Source organism: Blennius ocellaris (assembly GCF_963422515.1).
Source record: "Blennius ocellaris genome assembly, chromosome: 8".
Lineage (NCBI taxonomy): Eukaryota > Metazoa > Chordata > Actinopteri > Blenniiformes > Blenniidae > Blennius > Blennius ocellaris.
Window position 1 is genome coordinate 10,628,933 of NC_137657.1, and position 15,649 is coordinate 10,644,581.

General features: G+C 43.7%; 1 protein-coding gene across 1 annotated transcript; it reads right to left on the bottom strand.

Moving 5' to 3' along the window:
* Nucleotides 1-628: 628 nt before the first annotated feature.
* Nucleotides 629-13,668, bottom strand: abcb4 (ATP-binding cassette, sub-family B (MDR/TAP), member 4; the record flags this gene model as incomplete). Its single annotated transcript, XM_080501450.1, has 27 exons — nt 13,545-13,668; nt 12,688-12,775; nt 12,071-12,221; nt 11,928-11,976; nt 11,650-11,841; nt 11,371-11,542; nt 11,152-11,276; nt 10,637-10,808; nt 10,425-10,538; nt 9,372-9,482; nt 9,159-9,284; nt 8,315-8,518; nt 8,064-8,234; nt 6,619-6,780; nt 6,344-6,535; nt 5,630-5,776; nt 5,426-5,530; nt 5,216-5,293; nt 4,789-4,872; nt 4,491-4,694; nt 4,287-4,387; nt 4,039-4,179; nt 2,659-2,815; nt 2,360-2,557; nt 1,676-1,882; nt 971-1,117; nt 629-832 (listed from the first exon to the last, which is right to left on the bottom strand). Exons 1-27 carry the CDS (start codon nt 13,616-13,618, stop codon nt 629-631), a joined length of 3,876 nt encoding a protein of 1,291 aa, XP_080357576.1. The 5' UTR covers nt 13,619-13,668.
* Nucleotides 13,669-15,649: the final 1,981 nt, after the last annotated feature.

The following is a 15,649-nucleotide window of genomic DNA, read 5'->3' on the forward strand; positions in this document are numbered from 1 at the left end:
AGTTATGAAGGAGCTGAAATGAACCTTATAAGTAGGGAATGCCCAGGTGGAAGACTGGCCAGTTTGCATAATAACAAGAGTTAAGAATCAATAGTATACAGGTGACTCCAACAAAATCTGAATACAATGGAATTAGTTGTGTTCCCCATTTTCGTTTTTTTTTTTTGGTGAAAAATGAACTGAACGTCTTGAATTCTGTCCTATAGACACCTGAACAGCTTCTTTAGGTGAAACCTGCTCACAAACTCAAGAAGGTCTAGTTGTCTTTATGGTACAGTGACGTCAACGCGGGCTGCTATACTGAGAATCTTCACAGGAAAAACTGAGCAGAAATATGAACAAAGCAGAAGAGAACATATTTACAGATAGGCTTGGCACACAGCAGACAGTTCTTCTATCATATTAAGGAAAATGTGAGATTTGGTCATAAAACATCAGCGTGCACAACAGCAGTAAAAGCGAAGCCTAATCAGTGATCAGTAATCTTTTTAAACGTATTACCATGGTGTGTGTTGTAGTGTGTGAACTCTGCCCCACTATGTTTACATAAACCGTACACAGGCTCATGCAGAGTGCTGACGCTAACTGCAGCTTAGAAACCATGACGGTGTTACTCGATGACCATCATTCACCTCCCGTGGCCCATCTGCGTGGTGACCAGCATGTGGTACACTCCCTTCTTTGCCAGCAGCTGCTGATGTGTCCCCAGTTCCACCACCACTCCTTGCTTGAAGACGGCGATGCGGTCTGCGTTCTGGATGGTGGAGAGACGGTGGGCCACCACGATGCACGTCCGGCCTTTACTGGCCCGGTCCAGAGCCTCCTGCACCACCTGCGGTGGCACAGCCACACATTTTTATCCTGTTCATTCCACACATTCCCAACAAAACTTAACATTTCTCTGGATATTTGATCCAAAGTTTCCCTTTGCCGGCGTCACGTTTGAAAAGAGCGAATACGGAACTCTGACCTTCTCGCTCTCAGTGTCCAGTGCAGACGTGGCCTCGTCCAGCAGCAGCACCATGGGGTTGCGGAGGATGGCCCGGGCGATGGCGATCCGCTGCTTCTGGCCGCCCGACAGCTGCGTCCCCTTATCGCCTGCTTGCGTGTCGTACTTCTGCTCATACAGACACAAATTGGGAAAAACGTTTGAAGAGTTACAGCGATGATAAGAGCATTGAAGCTTGATGTACACCCCACAGTACCCTCTCTCCACACACTTCAGTGACTGTTTCCGCTAACACACTGATCATAGAGCACCTTCCTCCAAAAATACTCACTCCAGCTGAACTAAGTGAGTAAAGCAAAGGTGCAGCATTATTAGGTACATCATGAATAAAACATCCTTAAAAGGAAATTCAAAGTCACGAAGGAACGACTTTCAGTGTTCCTGAAACGTTTGATTTGAAGCCGTCGGTCACGGCCTACAAATCCTCTGCGTGGTCCCACCTTTGCCTCCAATTATTTTATCAGCCTGATCTGGTTTTATTGATCGTTTGTACAGTAACGTCCTGTCAGTTTTTACAGCCTCTTATCTGGGAGGCTCTGTGAATTTCACAAAAGCAGGATTTCAATGTCATCATTCCCAGAAATAATTCTTTTGGCTGAGTTATACAAATCACAATGTGGTAGCCGGAGATGATCTGATTTTCCAAGTCCAAATAAATGAAGTCACCTGTGGAAGTTCGTCGATGAAGTTGTGGATGTTGGCGGCTTTCGCAGCGGCCTGGATTTCCTCCATGGTCACGGTGCGGCTGTTGTCTCCGTAGGCGATGTTTTCAGCCAACGTGCAGTCGAACAGCACCGGCTCTTGGGAAACGATGCCGATCTGGGATCTCAACCAGAAGATGTTCAGCTCTTTGATATTCATATTGTCCATCATCTGAAGGGAAAACAATGAGGCATAAAGGATTTTCAGCAAAAAAGAGCTTGTCCACCATTACAACAATCTCCTTTCTCTTCCTATCGCCTGATTGTAATCTTCTAAAGATAAAAGACACGGATACGGCAAAAACTCAGTACTATTAGCTCGACTGTATGATTGTACCAGCAACTCCAACTGCTCTATGGCATTGTTTTGTTTTGTTTGATTAATAGAGCAAAAAAAACCAAACAAAAAAACAAAAAACAATGGTGTGGGACTAAGCATATGTGGGATTAAAGTCGAGGTGTCATAATGCCGTTCAAGATCTTTTAGGAGGCCTCATCCAAACAGTTACTGCAGTAATCAAGATACAAACACATGCATGTGACTTAAGAGTCACAACGTCTCAAGGTCAAGCCTGCAAAGCGCGCCTGCCAAAATAAACCCCCTGAGCGGTTAATCATTCGCTGACTGAATGCAGGTGAAAAGTCTCACCACTCCGCCTTCTCTGGGGTCGTAGAATCTCTCCAGCAGCTGGATGGTGGTGCTCTTCCCACAGCCACTGCTCCCCACCAGGGCCAGAGTCTCGCCCTTCTTCACCTTCAGATTCAGCCCTTCCAGGATGGGCACGTCGGGGCGTGAAGGGTAGTTGAACTTCACGGACTGGAAGGTCACGTTACCGTCAAATTGGTCCTGGAGGGGGGTTTTCGGGAAGAGGGGTGAAATGTTAACGTTGGGTTTTGTTTGACGAGCTGCCTTGCGTGGATCGTGCAGCGCCTTTTTGTGTAACGTACCGGCGACTTCCCCTCTTCAGAGAGATTATCGATGTCAGGCTCCGTGTTCATCAGCATCAGGAGGTGGGCTGCCGACAGTTTGGCCTTGGCGTAGTTTGGGGCGAAGGCGTTTGCCTCTCCGAGGGCCATGGCGCCGTAGAGAACAGCTGAGATCACACTGAGAGAGGAAGCCACCTTCACATGAGCTTTATGCCACGCAGACCACAATCGCTGGTCCGTTAAATGATATTAGGCAAGGCTGGCCTCGCACCTAGGCTTACACGACATTTATAACAGGCTTTTTTGTCGATAAGTTGATGAGGTGCGATGCGTTTTGACTTTCAAATCCAGTAATTAAAGCTCACAGGTGAGGAAATATAGAAAAGTGTGCGCCGTCTCCACGTCATCAGAGTGTAAACATTGCTTCTTTTAATTTGTTGCATCAATAATGAGCTGAGTTGTTTGAAATAAATAGGACTAATGTGTGAAATAATGCAGCCGGTTGCTGTTTGAGGGACTTCAGATGCAGGCTTCAGATCATTATTAGCACAGATTGACGATATGTTGGGATCACCTGCTTTTTTTAAATAAAACAACAAAAAACAAAAAAAACCCACACTTAAAAGTTATAAAAAAACAATCAAAAGAACTGACTTGGGCCTCCATATTTCTAAGACAACGTAAAATTATTTTGTAGTAAAATGTATTACATATTGACTTGCTTAGATATGCATGTGTTTGTATAACAAGGTAGAAGGGGATTCATCTTCCAAAGTTTTATAATTGTATTATCTTTGAGAGGCCGAAGCTCCTGAACTCTGGACTTCCTCCTTATGCAACAGGAATATCTCCTCCTAGAATAAATGACATATAATCCTGGAGCGCTTGTGTGTGTTTGGCGGCTCCACGGAGCTCCAGGTGCTTTGTGTATCCACGCTGCTGGATTTGATGCCCTTTCACATGCTTTGTGCTGGGATAATGATTAACTGCATGTAAATAACAGGATGATTTCACCTGCTCTCTTCTTCAAGTCTGCCGTGTTGTACAACACTGTCGTACAGCAAAACCGCTGAACACAAAAGAAATATAAAACACTTGTCTCGTGTGTTGTACGAGGTCTTTAAGTCTCACAATTAACTCTTGGAAGTGACCGCTGTGGCAGTTTTACCATGCAAGACTTGAGTTGTTTTTAAAACATTCCAGTGTTTCTGATATATTGATAAACTATTTGAATTATTCCCCAATGTTTTAAATGTATTTTTCTATTGGATGTTTTTTAATTTAAATGTTTTATTAAAGATGCACTTGTAAGTCTCCGTTATAAATGTTTGTTTTTATTCTTTTTTCCCCCTAATCTGCTAAACAAGATATGTGACAGAGCCGTGTTGTCTGCTAACTCACAGGAAGACGGACTCGGCATCCAAGCGTCCCTGTGTGATGAGCCAAGCTCCGAAGCGGAAACATCCTGCGTAGGCAAAGTAGATCATCGCCTGGGAGAAGGAGAAGGTGAACCCGTACACGTGGGCTTTTTGCTGGGCGTTCCTGTACGGTGAGATGCCACAAAAAAAACAAAACGTTGACACATGCACGGGCTCATTTTGTGTCTCGATCACTTCGATGATCTGTCGTCAAACTGTCAACAGTCGTACTTGTAAGGCACTGTGAGGTTTTCCTGATACAACTCCTCAAACTTCTCCTCTCTTGTGAGCGACACGACAGTTCGGATATTCTCGATGGCCTCCGTAGCGATCTGTGGAGACAACGTCAAAACCCATCGTGAGGTTTACGTTTTTACAAACGCTGCTCGTCACGCGAGGCCTCGCCAAGGCACATGGCGTCACTCAAGTCTGTACCTTCCCAGCCTTCTCCAGCTCCTTCTTGTCCTCGGCTGCGTGTCCGGTGAGCATTTTCATGCTCACGGCTCCGGCCACGGCGAGGATGGGCACCACAGCCAGGATGAGCAGGGTCAGCTCCCAGCCGTACACCAAGGACAGAATCACACCGGTGCCCATGTTGGCAATGTTCTGGGCCAGCGTGGCCAGACGAACTCCAGCAGCCTGATCAGAGAAGCCAAGACCCGATTACTTATTTAAGCTGGCGACTCATCGTGTTCGCCTTTTAGCACAAGAATGTTTTCTTGTGTGGTTTTACCCCTTGAACTTGGGCTGCGTCGGTAGCCAGTCGTGTGGTGAGAGCTCCCACGCTGTTCTTGGGGTTATCATACCAGCCGAGATCCTTCAAAACAAAAAAACTTTACAATTTTTTTATCACTGATCATGAATCTAAAAATAATTAGTTAATTTGGAAATGCAATAACTTTTAAAATATGACATATTTTGCAAATATTTTCAATATTTCCAGCGGACATGTAAAAAGTTGAATCATTAAATAATAAAGCAACTGCATAAAAACTCTCAACGGGATTCTTCAGTCGTCAGTTCTTTGACCCTTTCCTGAAGCACACGCTGAGTTCCTTGAGTCTCATAAGAGGAAGTAAACCTGCTGCAAATGATTAATTTAGTGGCGGCTGCCTGTCAACGCTGTTCCTGATCTCTTGTTTCAGTGCGCAGTAACTCACCTGTCTCATCATGGACTTGAAGGCCTCGAGTCTCAGTTTCATGGTGAGAACCTCTCCAGATTTTCCAAAACAGTAACCCTGTGAGACACAATGATGACATGAGATGTCATAAACACAATCTAGCCCATCATGGTAAAGAATATATGGGCCGGGCGAATGTGACTAGTAGTCATGAGTCAGGAGCGTGAAGATTTTTTATGAAAGTGGCACCTGGAGAAACATGGTGATGAAAGAGATGCCGCCAATGGCGGCAAACATCAGAGAGAAGAAGAGGGACCTTTCCCTGACAACTTCATCATCTGGGTTGGCGAAAACCTGGAAGGAGGATAAAATAGCAGGGTTTTTTTTTTTTTTTTTTACTTTTCTGCATCTGCTGAATGCTCACAAGTAACCCGAGAGGCGAATACAACTGACAGTGATGATCTTGGAGAAGAGGATGGCAAACAGAGGCTGCATCGCTCCGTTGATTGTGGCACAGATGGTCCCCAACAGGATGAAAGGCCACTCGGACTTGTTGAGACCCATCACTCTGAAGAACGACACGGCGGGAATGTTTTCCTCCTGCAGAGACGGAAAAACAGCCGAGCCACGCTGACGGTTCATAAAGTGCCTTTTATGGAAACAGAGCGACACAATAACTGGAGCTAAAAAACATACAAAAGGTGTTTTTAATCATGAATAAAGCTGCTCAAAACATTATTTTGACCTTCTTAATATTGGGTTGGATGAAATATGCTTCCATGTCAATCAAATTTGACTTCAAAGCAGAAACGAAAGACAAAATTGGATGTCCCTCATTAATCTGTTCATTTTTCCCCTTCATATTTTAAAAAATGTGAACAATCTAACAATATTCTAATATTTTCTATATTTTCTGACCTTGCTACATACTTTTCCAACCAAATACATACTATTTGTTTTGACTACAGCAGATTATTTAGAAGTAATCCTTCTCTTTCTTTATGGCAAACTAAATATACTAACTTGTTACAAGAATAACTGGATCTGATGTTGATGCAATCTCGCAGAAAGGAAATGTGAATATTCATTGTCGCTGCAGTTATTTTACTCGCTGGAGAATTAGGAGATGCAACTCGCCACACAGTCTGTGTGTGCAGCGCGGCTCACCTCTTCTGTCTTGTCCTCGTCATCCTTGGATTGTTCTTTCTCCTCTTTTCCTCCCACTGAGGCGGCGAAGGAGGAGCCCCTTGTGGACTTCCTCCTGAAAAGCCCAGACTCTGTCACAGACTTGTCCAAGGGGCTTTTCTCCTCCGCGGACAGCTCGTGCTCCTCCTCCCCCTCCTCGGCCTTGTCAAAGGTCTGCGATTGGGAAGAGGCGAGGAGGAAACCGTGAAGACAACGTCGGGGGAAAGAACGGCGACATACAGACGTTCGTACGTCACCTGCATGGTGACCAGAGTGTGGTAGACGCCCTTCCTCTCCATCAGCTCACTGTGTGTCCCGATCTCCACAATTTCACCTTTCTGGAAGCCGGCGATGAGATCTGCGTTTCTGATGGTGGAGAGGCGGTGAGCTACCACCAGTGTGGTGCGACCCAGCCGCACCTGCACACACACACACACACACACACACACACACACACACACACACACACACACACACACACACACACACACACACACACACACACACACACACACACACACACACACACACAAGTTTTGATTCAGAAGGAGGGACTTAATTTCAATGCATTAATTCAACATGTGTGCAGTTAGAGTAACTTGACATTACTAAACTTAAGAATTGTACAATATAAAAGCGAAGATCATATAGATTCGATTCGATCTTTTATCTGTTACATATGCAGACAAGTACAAAAATAAAAAGGGAAAACGACAGTATATAAGAAGACAATGATCAACACTTCCATGGAATGCACACGGTGCAAAATGCAGCAGGTGTCTGGAAGTAAGGATGTGCGTCCACACAGAGAATGTCCAGTCTGTACTGCATAATACTGCAGTACCCCCAACCACGTGTCTATTTATATATCTGTGTATTTAAATTTATACATACATTTAATGGCGGTGACAACTTATAGTGCATATGCACATGTTTATACATACATGTTATAACACTGATCTGTTCATGATTCTGGTGACTCATCATTATTCATTATGACTCTTTGGATAAAGTCTACTTATGAAAAGCACTACAATCTAATCATAAACAGTGAATCTGTAGAAACATGTGATGTCATTTTTAGGTATTTTTATGTTTACCAGCTAAACTCAAAAAGCTTTTCTTTTCTACCCAGATTTTTAAAAAAATTAGTTTTTCTATACTGATAATCACTCTGTGCATCATCTTGATCCAACCAAGTGTTACAAAGGGCACTGGAGCTGATTCCAGGTGAATATATGAGTGAATTCTGGTAGATCCAGAGCAGCATCTGAAGAAAAATCTACTTCTGCACTGCAGTGGATGAACATGCAAACCCTGAACAGAAAAGCTCTAAAGCCCTGAGACGATCCATCAATTCCAAAAAAACTATTTTAGCATCTTTTTTTTTGTTTGTTTTAAAGGAATTGTTCCCACAGGCTTATTTTCTGATTGACCAGTGTCGAAATGATCCACCAAACCACAAAAATGTCAATCTATAGGTGGCAATTGAGGAAAGAAAATCGATAGGTTGACAAATACATTTAATCTTTCGGCAGCATGAACGTAAAAATAAAGGATAATCTATTCAGGATCGAAGCAGATTGTGGAAGTAAACGTCACTGAAGACAGAAACCACTAAAGAAAGTTATGCAGTTCATGATAATAGGACAACATAAAACATTTGTTGTGTGTGTGTGTGTGTGTGTGTGTGTGTGTGTACCTTATCAAGTGCGGCCTGCACAATGGTCTCGCTCTCAGCGTCGAGAGCAGAAGTGGCTTCATCCAGCAGGAGGATTTTGGGGTTGCGCACTAAAGCCCGAGCGATGGCGATCCTCTGCTTCTGTCCTCCACTCATCTGAGTTCCTCGGTCCCCGACCAGCGTCTCAAACCTCTGCTCAGAAAGACGAGTCTCGTTGGCACCGGATTCACAGACACACAGCGGACAGGTGGGAGTCTCGGATCCAGGCCTACATCGGGAAGCTGCATGATGAAGTCGTAAGCGTTGGCCTCTTTGGCAGCTTGTTCGATCTCCTGCTGCGTCACACCAGGACGGCCGTATCTGATGTTCTCACTGATGGTGGTGGCGAAAAGGATGGGCTCCTGGCTCACCACTCCGATCATTTCTCTCAGGTAGCGGATGTTCAGAGACCGGATGTCGTGGTCATCGATGCTCACCTACAACAGTCCCGCCAGCAATGAAAGCAATGCAGGTAACTCCCTGTTTTTTTGTTTGTTGGTTTTTTACACTTACTTTCACAATCAAGCATTTAAAAATAAGCTTTAAGGATTTTTAAAAAATCGTTCGCTGGATTTTGAAGACGTTTTTCAAAACATTCTAAGTTGAATCATCAAGCAAAATGAATAGGAATCATAGAAATTTCCATAAAACTGGCAAAATATAACTTAAGTGAAACAATTATTATATAATGTGAAGATGATTCTGCCAAAAAAAACCAAAAAACAACCCTAAAAATATGCAAAGGGTCATATTATCCAGCTTTTCAACACATTCACATGGGTCTCGTTGATCCCAAAACATTTCTGATTTGTGATTGGCTCGTCGGAGCGCACGCTTTTTAAAAATTGAAACGAGCCAAAAAGAGAGAGATGACAGACTTTCTTCACTTCTGGGGCGTCGTTCCCAAATATGGGGATGATTATTACTGCTGGATAACCATTAGAAAGTGAACTTTGCCAAATATGACATATTTAAGCAAAAACATGAATTGGTAGCTCTCCTGTGCATACCGGAAAAAATAAGAAAAATATGTAATATATCAAGCTGTGCATGCATTAGATCAGAGGAGTCACTCACGGATCCCTCGTGTGGATCGTAGAACCTCTGCAGCAGCTGGATGGTGGTGCTTTTGCCGCAGCCGCTGCTGCCAACTAAAGCAAGGGTCTGTCCACTCGTCACACTCAGATTCATGTTATCCAGGACCTACCGAAGGTAATAAAGTCATTTCTGATCAGTTTCACGCAGAGGGAATTCCTCTTGCAGATTTAGAGACGCAGTGTCATTGATTACTTTGACATCCGGCCTGGACGGGTAGTTGAAGCTGATGTTCTTGAACTCTATGTTTCCTTTGATTATGTCGGGCCTGAATCCGGCCTGAGAGAAACTGTCGATGTCCGGGTTCTGTCGAGAGAGGAGTCAATGAAACTTGAAGCTCTGGAGCTGGTTTGAGGACGCAGTCGGATCAAGAATGTGATTCTTATCATAACATTAAAGACACAATAGAAGGAAGGCTGTCAGCCCTGCAGGTCAGAGAGAGTGTATTCAATATGGCCAATGTTTATTTCCCCAGCTCATTGTGTTTGCTCACATGCACACACACGTGCACACACCTGCTCCTCGCCTCTTGCTGACAAAGTGGAGCTTTGTGCTGTTGAATGATTGCAAGCTGTCTCATGGCCCACCATTTTGTACTTCAGATCAGACAAGAAAGTTTATCTATGAAGCACCTTTGTGCTTCACTATAAAAGACAAACCATATAACAGTGTCACAAAAAAAAAAGAAAGAAAAGAAATCCTTAAAATAAATTGTTGTCACAGTGCCACAGTGTGAAAGACACAGCTTGTACCCTGACACTAATAAAAAAGATGAAAGAGATTTCTAATTTATCAGTTTGGTGTAAGGCTGTGCTGTCTGTGCTCCCTGTCTGTAGCTGAATGAATGTTTAAAACATCAGTGTTGTTAGGATATAAACGAGGCTTCCCTCGGTACAGTTTTGGCAAAATAAATATCAAACAATCTCGAGGTCGATATTTACATTTCTTCAGTCTGACCCCCAGTTCAGTAAGAGTGGATTCGAAGTAAGTACATGAAGGGGAGCGCCATGGCTGTGAACCTCCACCAACCTCTTTCGCACAGCAGGCGCTCCAATTAGGGCAAAACTCAACGTATCACGACTGACTGCAGGTTGTCGGCTGCATCAAAGCGGCTCCACGGAGAGCCGGAGCACCGCGGCGCAGGCCCAGTAATGCAAAGTGACGGCAGCAAAGAGACGGGGGAACAAAGATTGGTGGTGTTTCTCTATTGCTGCGTGCACTTCGGTTAAAGAACACCGCATTTCTTACGTGGTCGATGATGCTGTACACTTTATGTGCAGCCCCCCGGGCGCTGGCGAAGGTCTGGATGTTGGGAGAGGTCTGTCCGAGTGAAAATGCTCCGATGAGCACAACAAAGAACACCTGAACACACAGACACAAATTTTAATGAGACAAAAAAAGCCTTGATTGGGCTAAAAGGTAAGAACGTATGACAGAAATTCAGAAGGAAGTCTACTCACGGTGAGCAAAGTTCCTATCGAGTACTCATCAGCCAGGACGAGCGTGCTGCCGTACCAGAAGGCCAAAGCATAGGAAAGGTAGATCATCATGAAAGTGAAGCCCATGGCAATGTTAGCGGAGATGGCTTTCTTTATACCCATCCTCTTTGCGTCCTCTAAGTTTTTATGATATCTGGAGTGAAACACACAAAGATACAGATGTTAAGCACAACAGAGTGCGTAGTTGCGACCAAATCAGGCTGCAATGACCACAGGAGCCATTAGACCAGGATCCTAATGGGTTGATCTCTCATAAAGGGCTAATTAAATTTTCATGGATTTCATTCGGTTACAGCCCCTTTTCTGAAGCGAGCCTTCGTCTCATCTGCACAGTTGCTTTTCTGTGGTGAGAAGAAAACGTGCCCTCTTTGAGAACCTGCTTGTCACGTTTGTATTCAATGTCTGAGAGCATGAGGATGAGTCCTTCACACTGTGAGTCTCGATGGAAAAGAGCATAGACGCGTGTGCAAACACACCTTTTAATCTCCTTCTCTTGACCGCTGAAGGCGAACACCGTCCTGACGGCGGAGAGCACCTCCTCGGCCACCGCTCCGGCTTTGGCATATGCGGACTGCTCTTTTGTGGTGAAGGACGTCAGCAGCTGCTCGGATCAGGAAAGATGTGAATTTGCCCTGAATAACGTCACGTTGACGAATCTACGTTTGCCGTCACGGCCGAGAAAGGGTGCGACTCACCTTGCTGAAAAGCGCGGCCGAAACGATCAAAAGCGGGCTCACGGCCAGGATGACCAGGGTGAGCTTCCAACCTTTGATGAAGCCGATGATGAAGGAGGAAATGAAGGCGGTGAAACCTTGGAGCAGCATGCCCACCTTGTCCCCGATGCCTTCTTGTATCTTATAAACGTCACTGTTCACGTAAATGAAAAGAGGACCACCGTCACTATGCATCACTAGGCTTCGACTGCGAGCTCATACACACACGAGATGTCAGGAGCCCTTTTGTTTGTCACCCACTCTGTGAGACGTGTGTTCAGCTCCCCCGTCTCGTTGACATCGAACCAGCCGATGTCCTGCTGCATGATGCGGTGGAAAAACAAGGTGCGGATGCGCTTGACCTGCCGCCCAGCCGCCAGCGTCCAGAGGGACACCTGCAGGTAGGCGGCCACCAGTACGGCCGCGCCCATCATGGCGTAGTTTATGGCAAACCTGCGAGAAGTAAAGTGAGTGTTGCACTTGATTCGGAGCCATTTCACATCCAAGAAAGACGATTCAGTCTGTGAATATGACCTTACCCCTCCATGTCCTCTTCTAAAGTGCTGTTTATCATTACATGTGACGAGTCTGTGGACAGAAAGGTATCAGAAGACATTAGTGTGGTGCCTCGTAGCTGATTGAAGTTTGTTCTATGGAACAAAACCTGTCTATAAAGACTCACTTGGATCGAATTTGGACCCTGCGTCCACTACGAAGCTGTCTGTCATGTCGCCAAAGACGATACACATAAGAGGAAGCACCACGCCATGGACCATGGACATCACTGTCCCACCGACGATCATCAAAATGTCCCACTTATCTGCAAACCTGAACTACGTGCACATAGAAACGAGAGAGAGAGAGAGAGAGATCAAATAGAAATTCCTGAATTAGGAAATCAGAGGAAAAGAAAAAAAACTTGTAAGCAGCCATTATGTTCTCACAGCAGGAGACTGGTGGAGTTCACCCAAACAACGGGAGGATGTGTCGTACCCCCATCCTCTCACATCGCTTCCCCTTTCACACACACACACGCACGCACGAACACACACGCACACACACACACACACACACACACACACACACACACACACACACACACACACACACACACACACAGGCAAGCACAAACCTCGACTCACGTATCGTGCTTTCACGATGGTAAAATCAACCCGCACACGGAAGTGACATCAGTGTCTGTCTACTAATGTCGGGCTAATTTAGGAAACACTTCAACAAACTAAATCAACACACACGTACACACACACACATACACACGTACACACACACAAAGCTCACCACAGCAATGGGGCCGACCATGGGTAATTTTGGCTCCTTTTCTTTCTTCTTCTTCTTTCCATTCTTTTTGTTGTCTGTGTCCCCCTCTCTAAACAAGTCATAATTGAATATATAAAAAAACACAAATAAGTCAAAACACAGTAACAGTACACACAGTGGTTTAAACATAGAATATTCTATTGTCAGTATCTTAACAATGAAGTAAGTGTGCAATGTTCAAGCTATCAATGAGGTTTTCTTTTATGATTGAATCATTTTAAGCCTTCAGTACATAATAATTCATTTGAAGTGATAAACTGGCATAAGATGTGTTCATGTAGTTCAAGCAGGTGTGGATGTAACTAATGACAAATACTTCCATAACTGTAAATAAGTAGATTTTGCTGCAAGGTTATTGTATTCTGACAAGTTCTGTATGTATTTTACTCATATTGAAGCACAACCTATATCTTATAATGTATAATACTGCTTTACAAATCCCAATCACAAAATTGTAATTACTAATGAATCCTTTTCAACTGATTGTGTTGTTTTTTTTTATAATTTGAACCTAAAATTCCTGTTAAAATGTTTTTATCCTGAACTTTACTTTGATTGTAAACATAGTTAATTAAATGCGATCACTATGCAATTAAATTAGGCAATTCATATTTCAAGAAAGGCATCACTCACAATACGTTCACTTATATTTTATTACAATTTAAACATTTGTACTCGAGTAGAAATTGTAATATTTTCTCCACCTCTTAGTACTCGAAGTCCCTCATATTTTTTTTTATGTTTTAAACTTTAGTCCGTTACTTTCCAGTAAAGCTTTTGAACTTGAGGAATTGGAGACTTGAAAGCGTTTTGCTTACCCAAGATCTCCGTTCTGCTGGTGTTTGGATGTGGGCAGTGTTTTCATCTCGCTCTTCTCGTCCTTCAGCTCCATGTCTGGCTCGTGTCACGAGGAGAAGAAGAAGAAGAGGGGTCTCTTTGCGCTCCGCCCGCTGAATCCAAACAATTTACACCAACAGATCTAAAAATAAAAACCTCGACAAGAATTCCAGCGGCTGACCTTGGTCCCCGGTTGGTGTTTAAAGTGATATCAGCAGCCGCGGAGAGAAAGAGGCGAGACGATTCTGGTGCGTAAAAAGAGAAAGACGCACCGTTGTTTTGCGCGCCTGTCCGGTCGGTGTCAGAGCTGCTGCGACGATCCCGGTACAGATGTAGGACCTTCACACACCCACAGTCACCGACGTCCCTCCTTCGTCTCACTCTTCCGGCCTCCTCACGTGGCTTTCAAAACACTCTAAAACACATATCCGCTCAAATACATCCACCTCAGGAACGGAACTCCCATCATTTTACACTTTCGGGACTTTTTCCCCCCCATAGATCAGTCCGCCATGTTTTATTATAAGAAGCTCAGTGGGGAATATTTAGAACAGCTGGGAAATAAACATGCAGATTAATACTTCAAAAGTCTAAACGTGACAGCATAAACCAACGGATTTTACTTCCTCTGGAGACTTTGTCCGTATCTTATTATCCTTTAAAGCTGCCGTACCTTCAGCAGAGGGGTCCAAACTATGGCACGTGTCTAAGTGGGAATCGAACTCGCAAACGCCAGAACCCAAGTCTGCTTCCTCAACCTGTCCCAAACCAAGACTCAAGTACTTTGTGGGGTTTGAAAAAGACAGCTCTGGGCTCATGGACCTTGTTCAAGCAATAGTTATTTTGAAGCTCCAGACAAATGTAAAGTGTACAGAAACGCTTTCACGCTACAGAAATGTGTTCACTATTTTATGTCTTGTGAGCACAGCTCAACACATAATCTGTACCTCAGTAGTGAAAAGAAAGCCATTAGATTGGAGGGGGGCAAAGCTTTTCCATAAACCACATACTATTATAACATATGTTCAATAGTACAGTAAATATTGTCTGTAAATTAAAGTCACGCATTATTGAACTTGTGAAATCCTACATCTAACCTTCGTTAAGGAAAATGCACCTCAATCAATTAATATGATGCGTTCAATAATTATTTAAAAGTGTATTATTTGTTTATTTATTCAGTCAATATGTTTTGACACTTGTAATCCTCCATACAACATCAGACCATGGCATGATTAATTAGATTGTGAAATATTGTATGTATGTATATAATTCCAGCTTTAATCAATTGATGACACATGAAAATTCTTATTTAATGGTGTATTCATTGATTTAATTTTGGCATTTATAGCAAGGTTCGAATTACAACGTGGCTTTCGGGGGAGCCCTATTTTCCGATCAGACCTCTCAAGTTTGTAGAATAGGTATGCCGCATGTTTTTAGAGCTCCCCCTAAATTTTTCAAATTAGGCTTTCAGGGGAGCTCAGGTCCCTTTCAGGGGAGCCCAGCTCCCCTTAGCTCCCCCGTAATTCGAACTCTGATTAATAGTCCTCCACGTGTAGCTGTACAATGACTCATATGAGCTTGTGTGAGAGAACGAATCTGACCAACACAACCAACAAGACACGTGTTTTGTCTCTTCTCCTCATGTTCCAACGTGATTTCTACTGCTAATGACAACGACACTGAATCACGTAACGAGATCAGGAACTTCCTCTCTTAAAACTCAATTTCACCACTCTCAAAGTACATTGCCTTTGTCCCATTTCACTCTGCTGTTAGTTTTCTAATTTATTCCATGGTGTATTTTATTGTTTGTGGACCTTAAGTGATCAGGGAGGTGTCGAGAATTAAATCTGTACATCATGAACACTGGGTGCATTTATACTTTTAGCAACATACAATTATTATAAAATCAGATGCTTCATATGAAGTTGTAACTAGATAAAACATTGCATTTCATACTTTTTTGGCCATGTCGTTCAGTAGAGTAAACATTTACCATGACTTCATAACTTCTCCTCCCACATCTACAAAGGTTTATATGCCAGGTAATTGACACATCTCAAACTTTGTGTCAATAAAT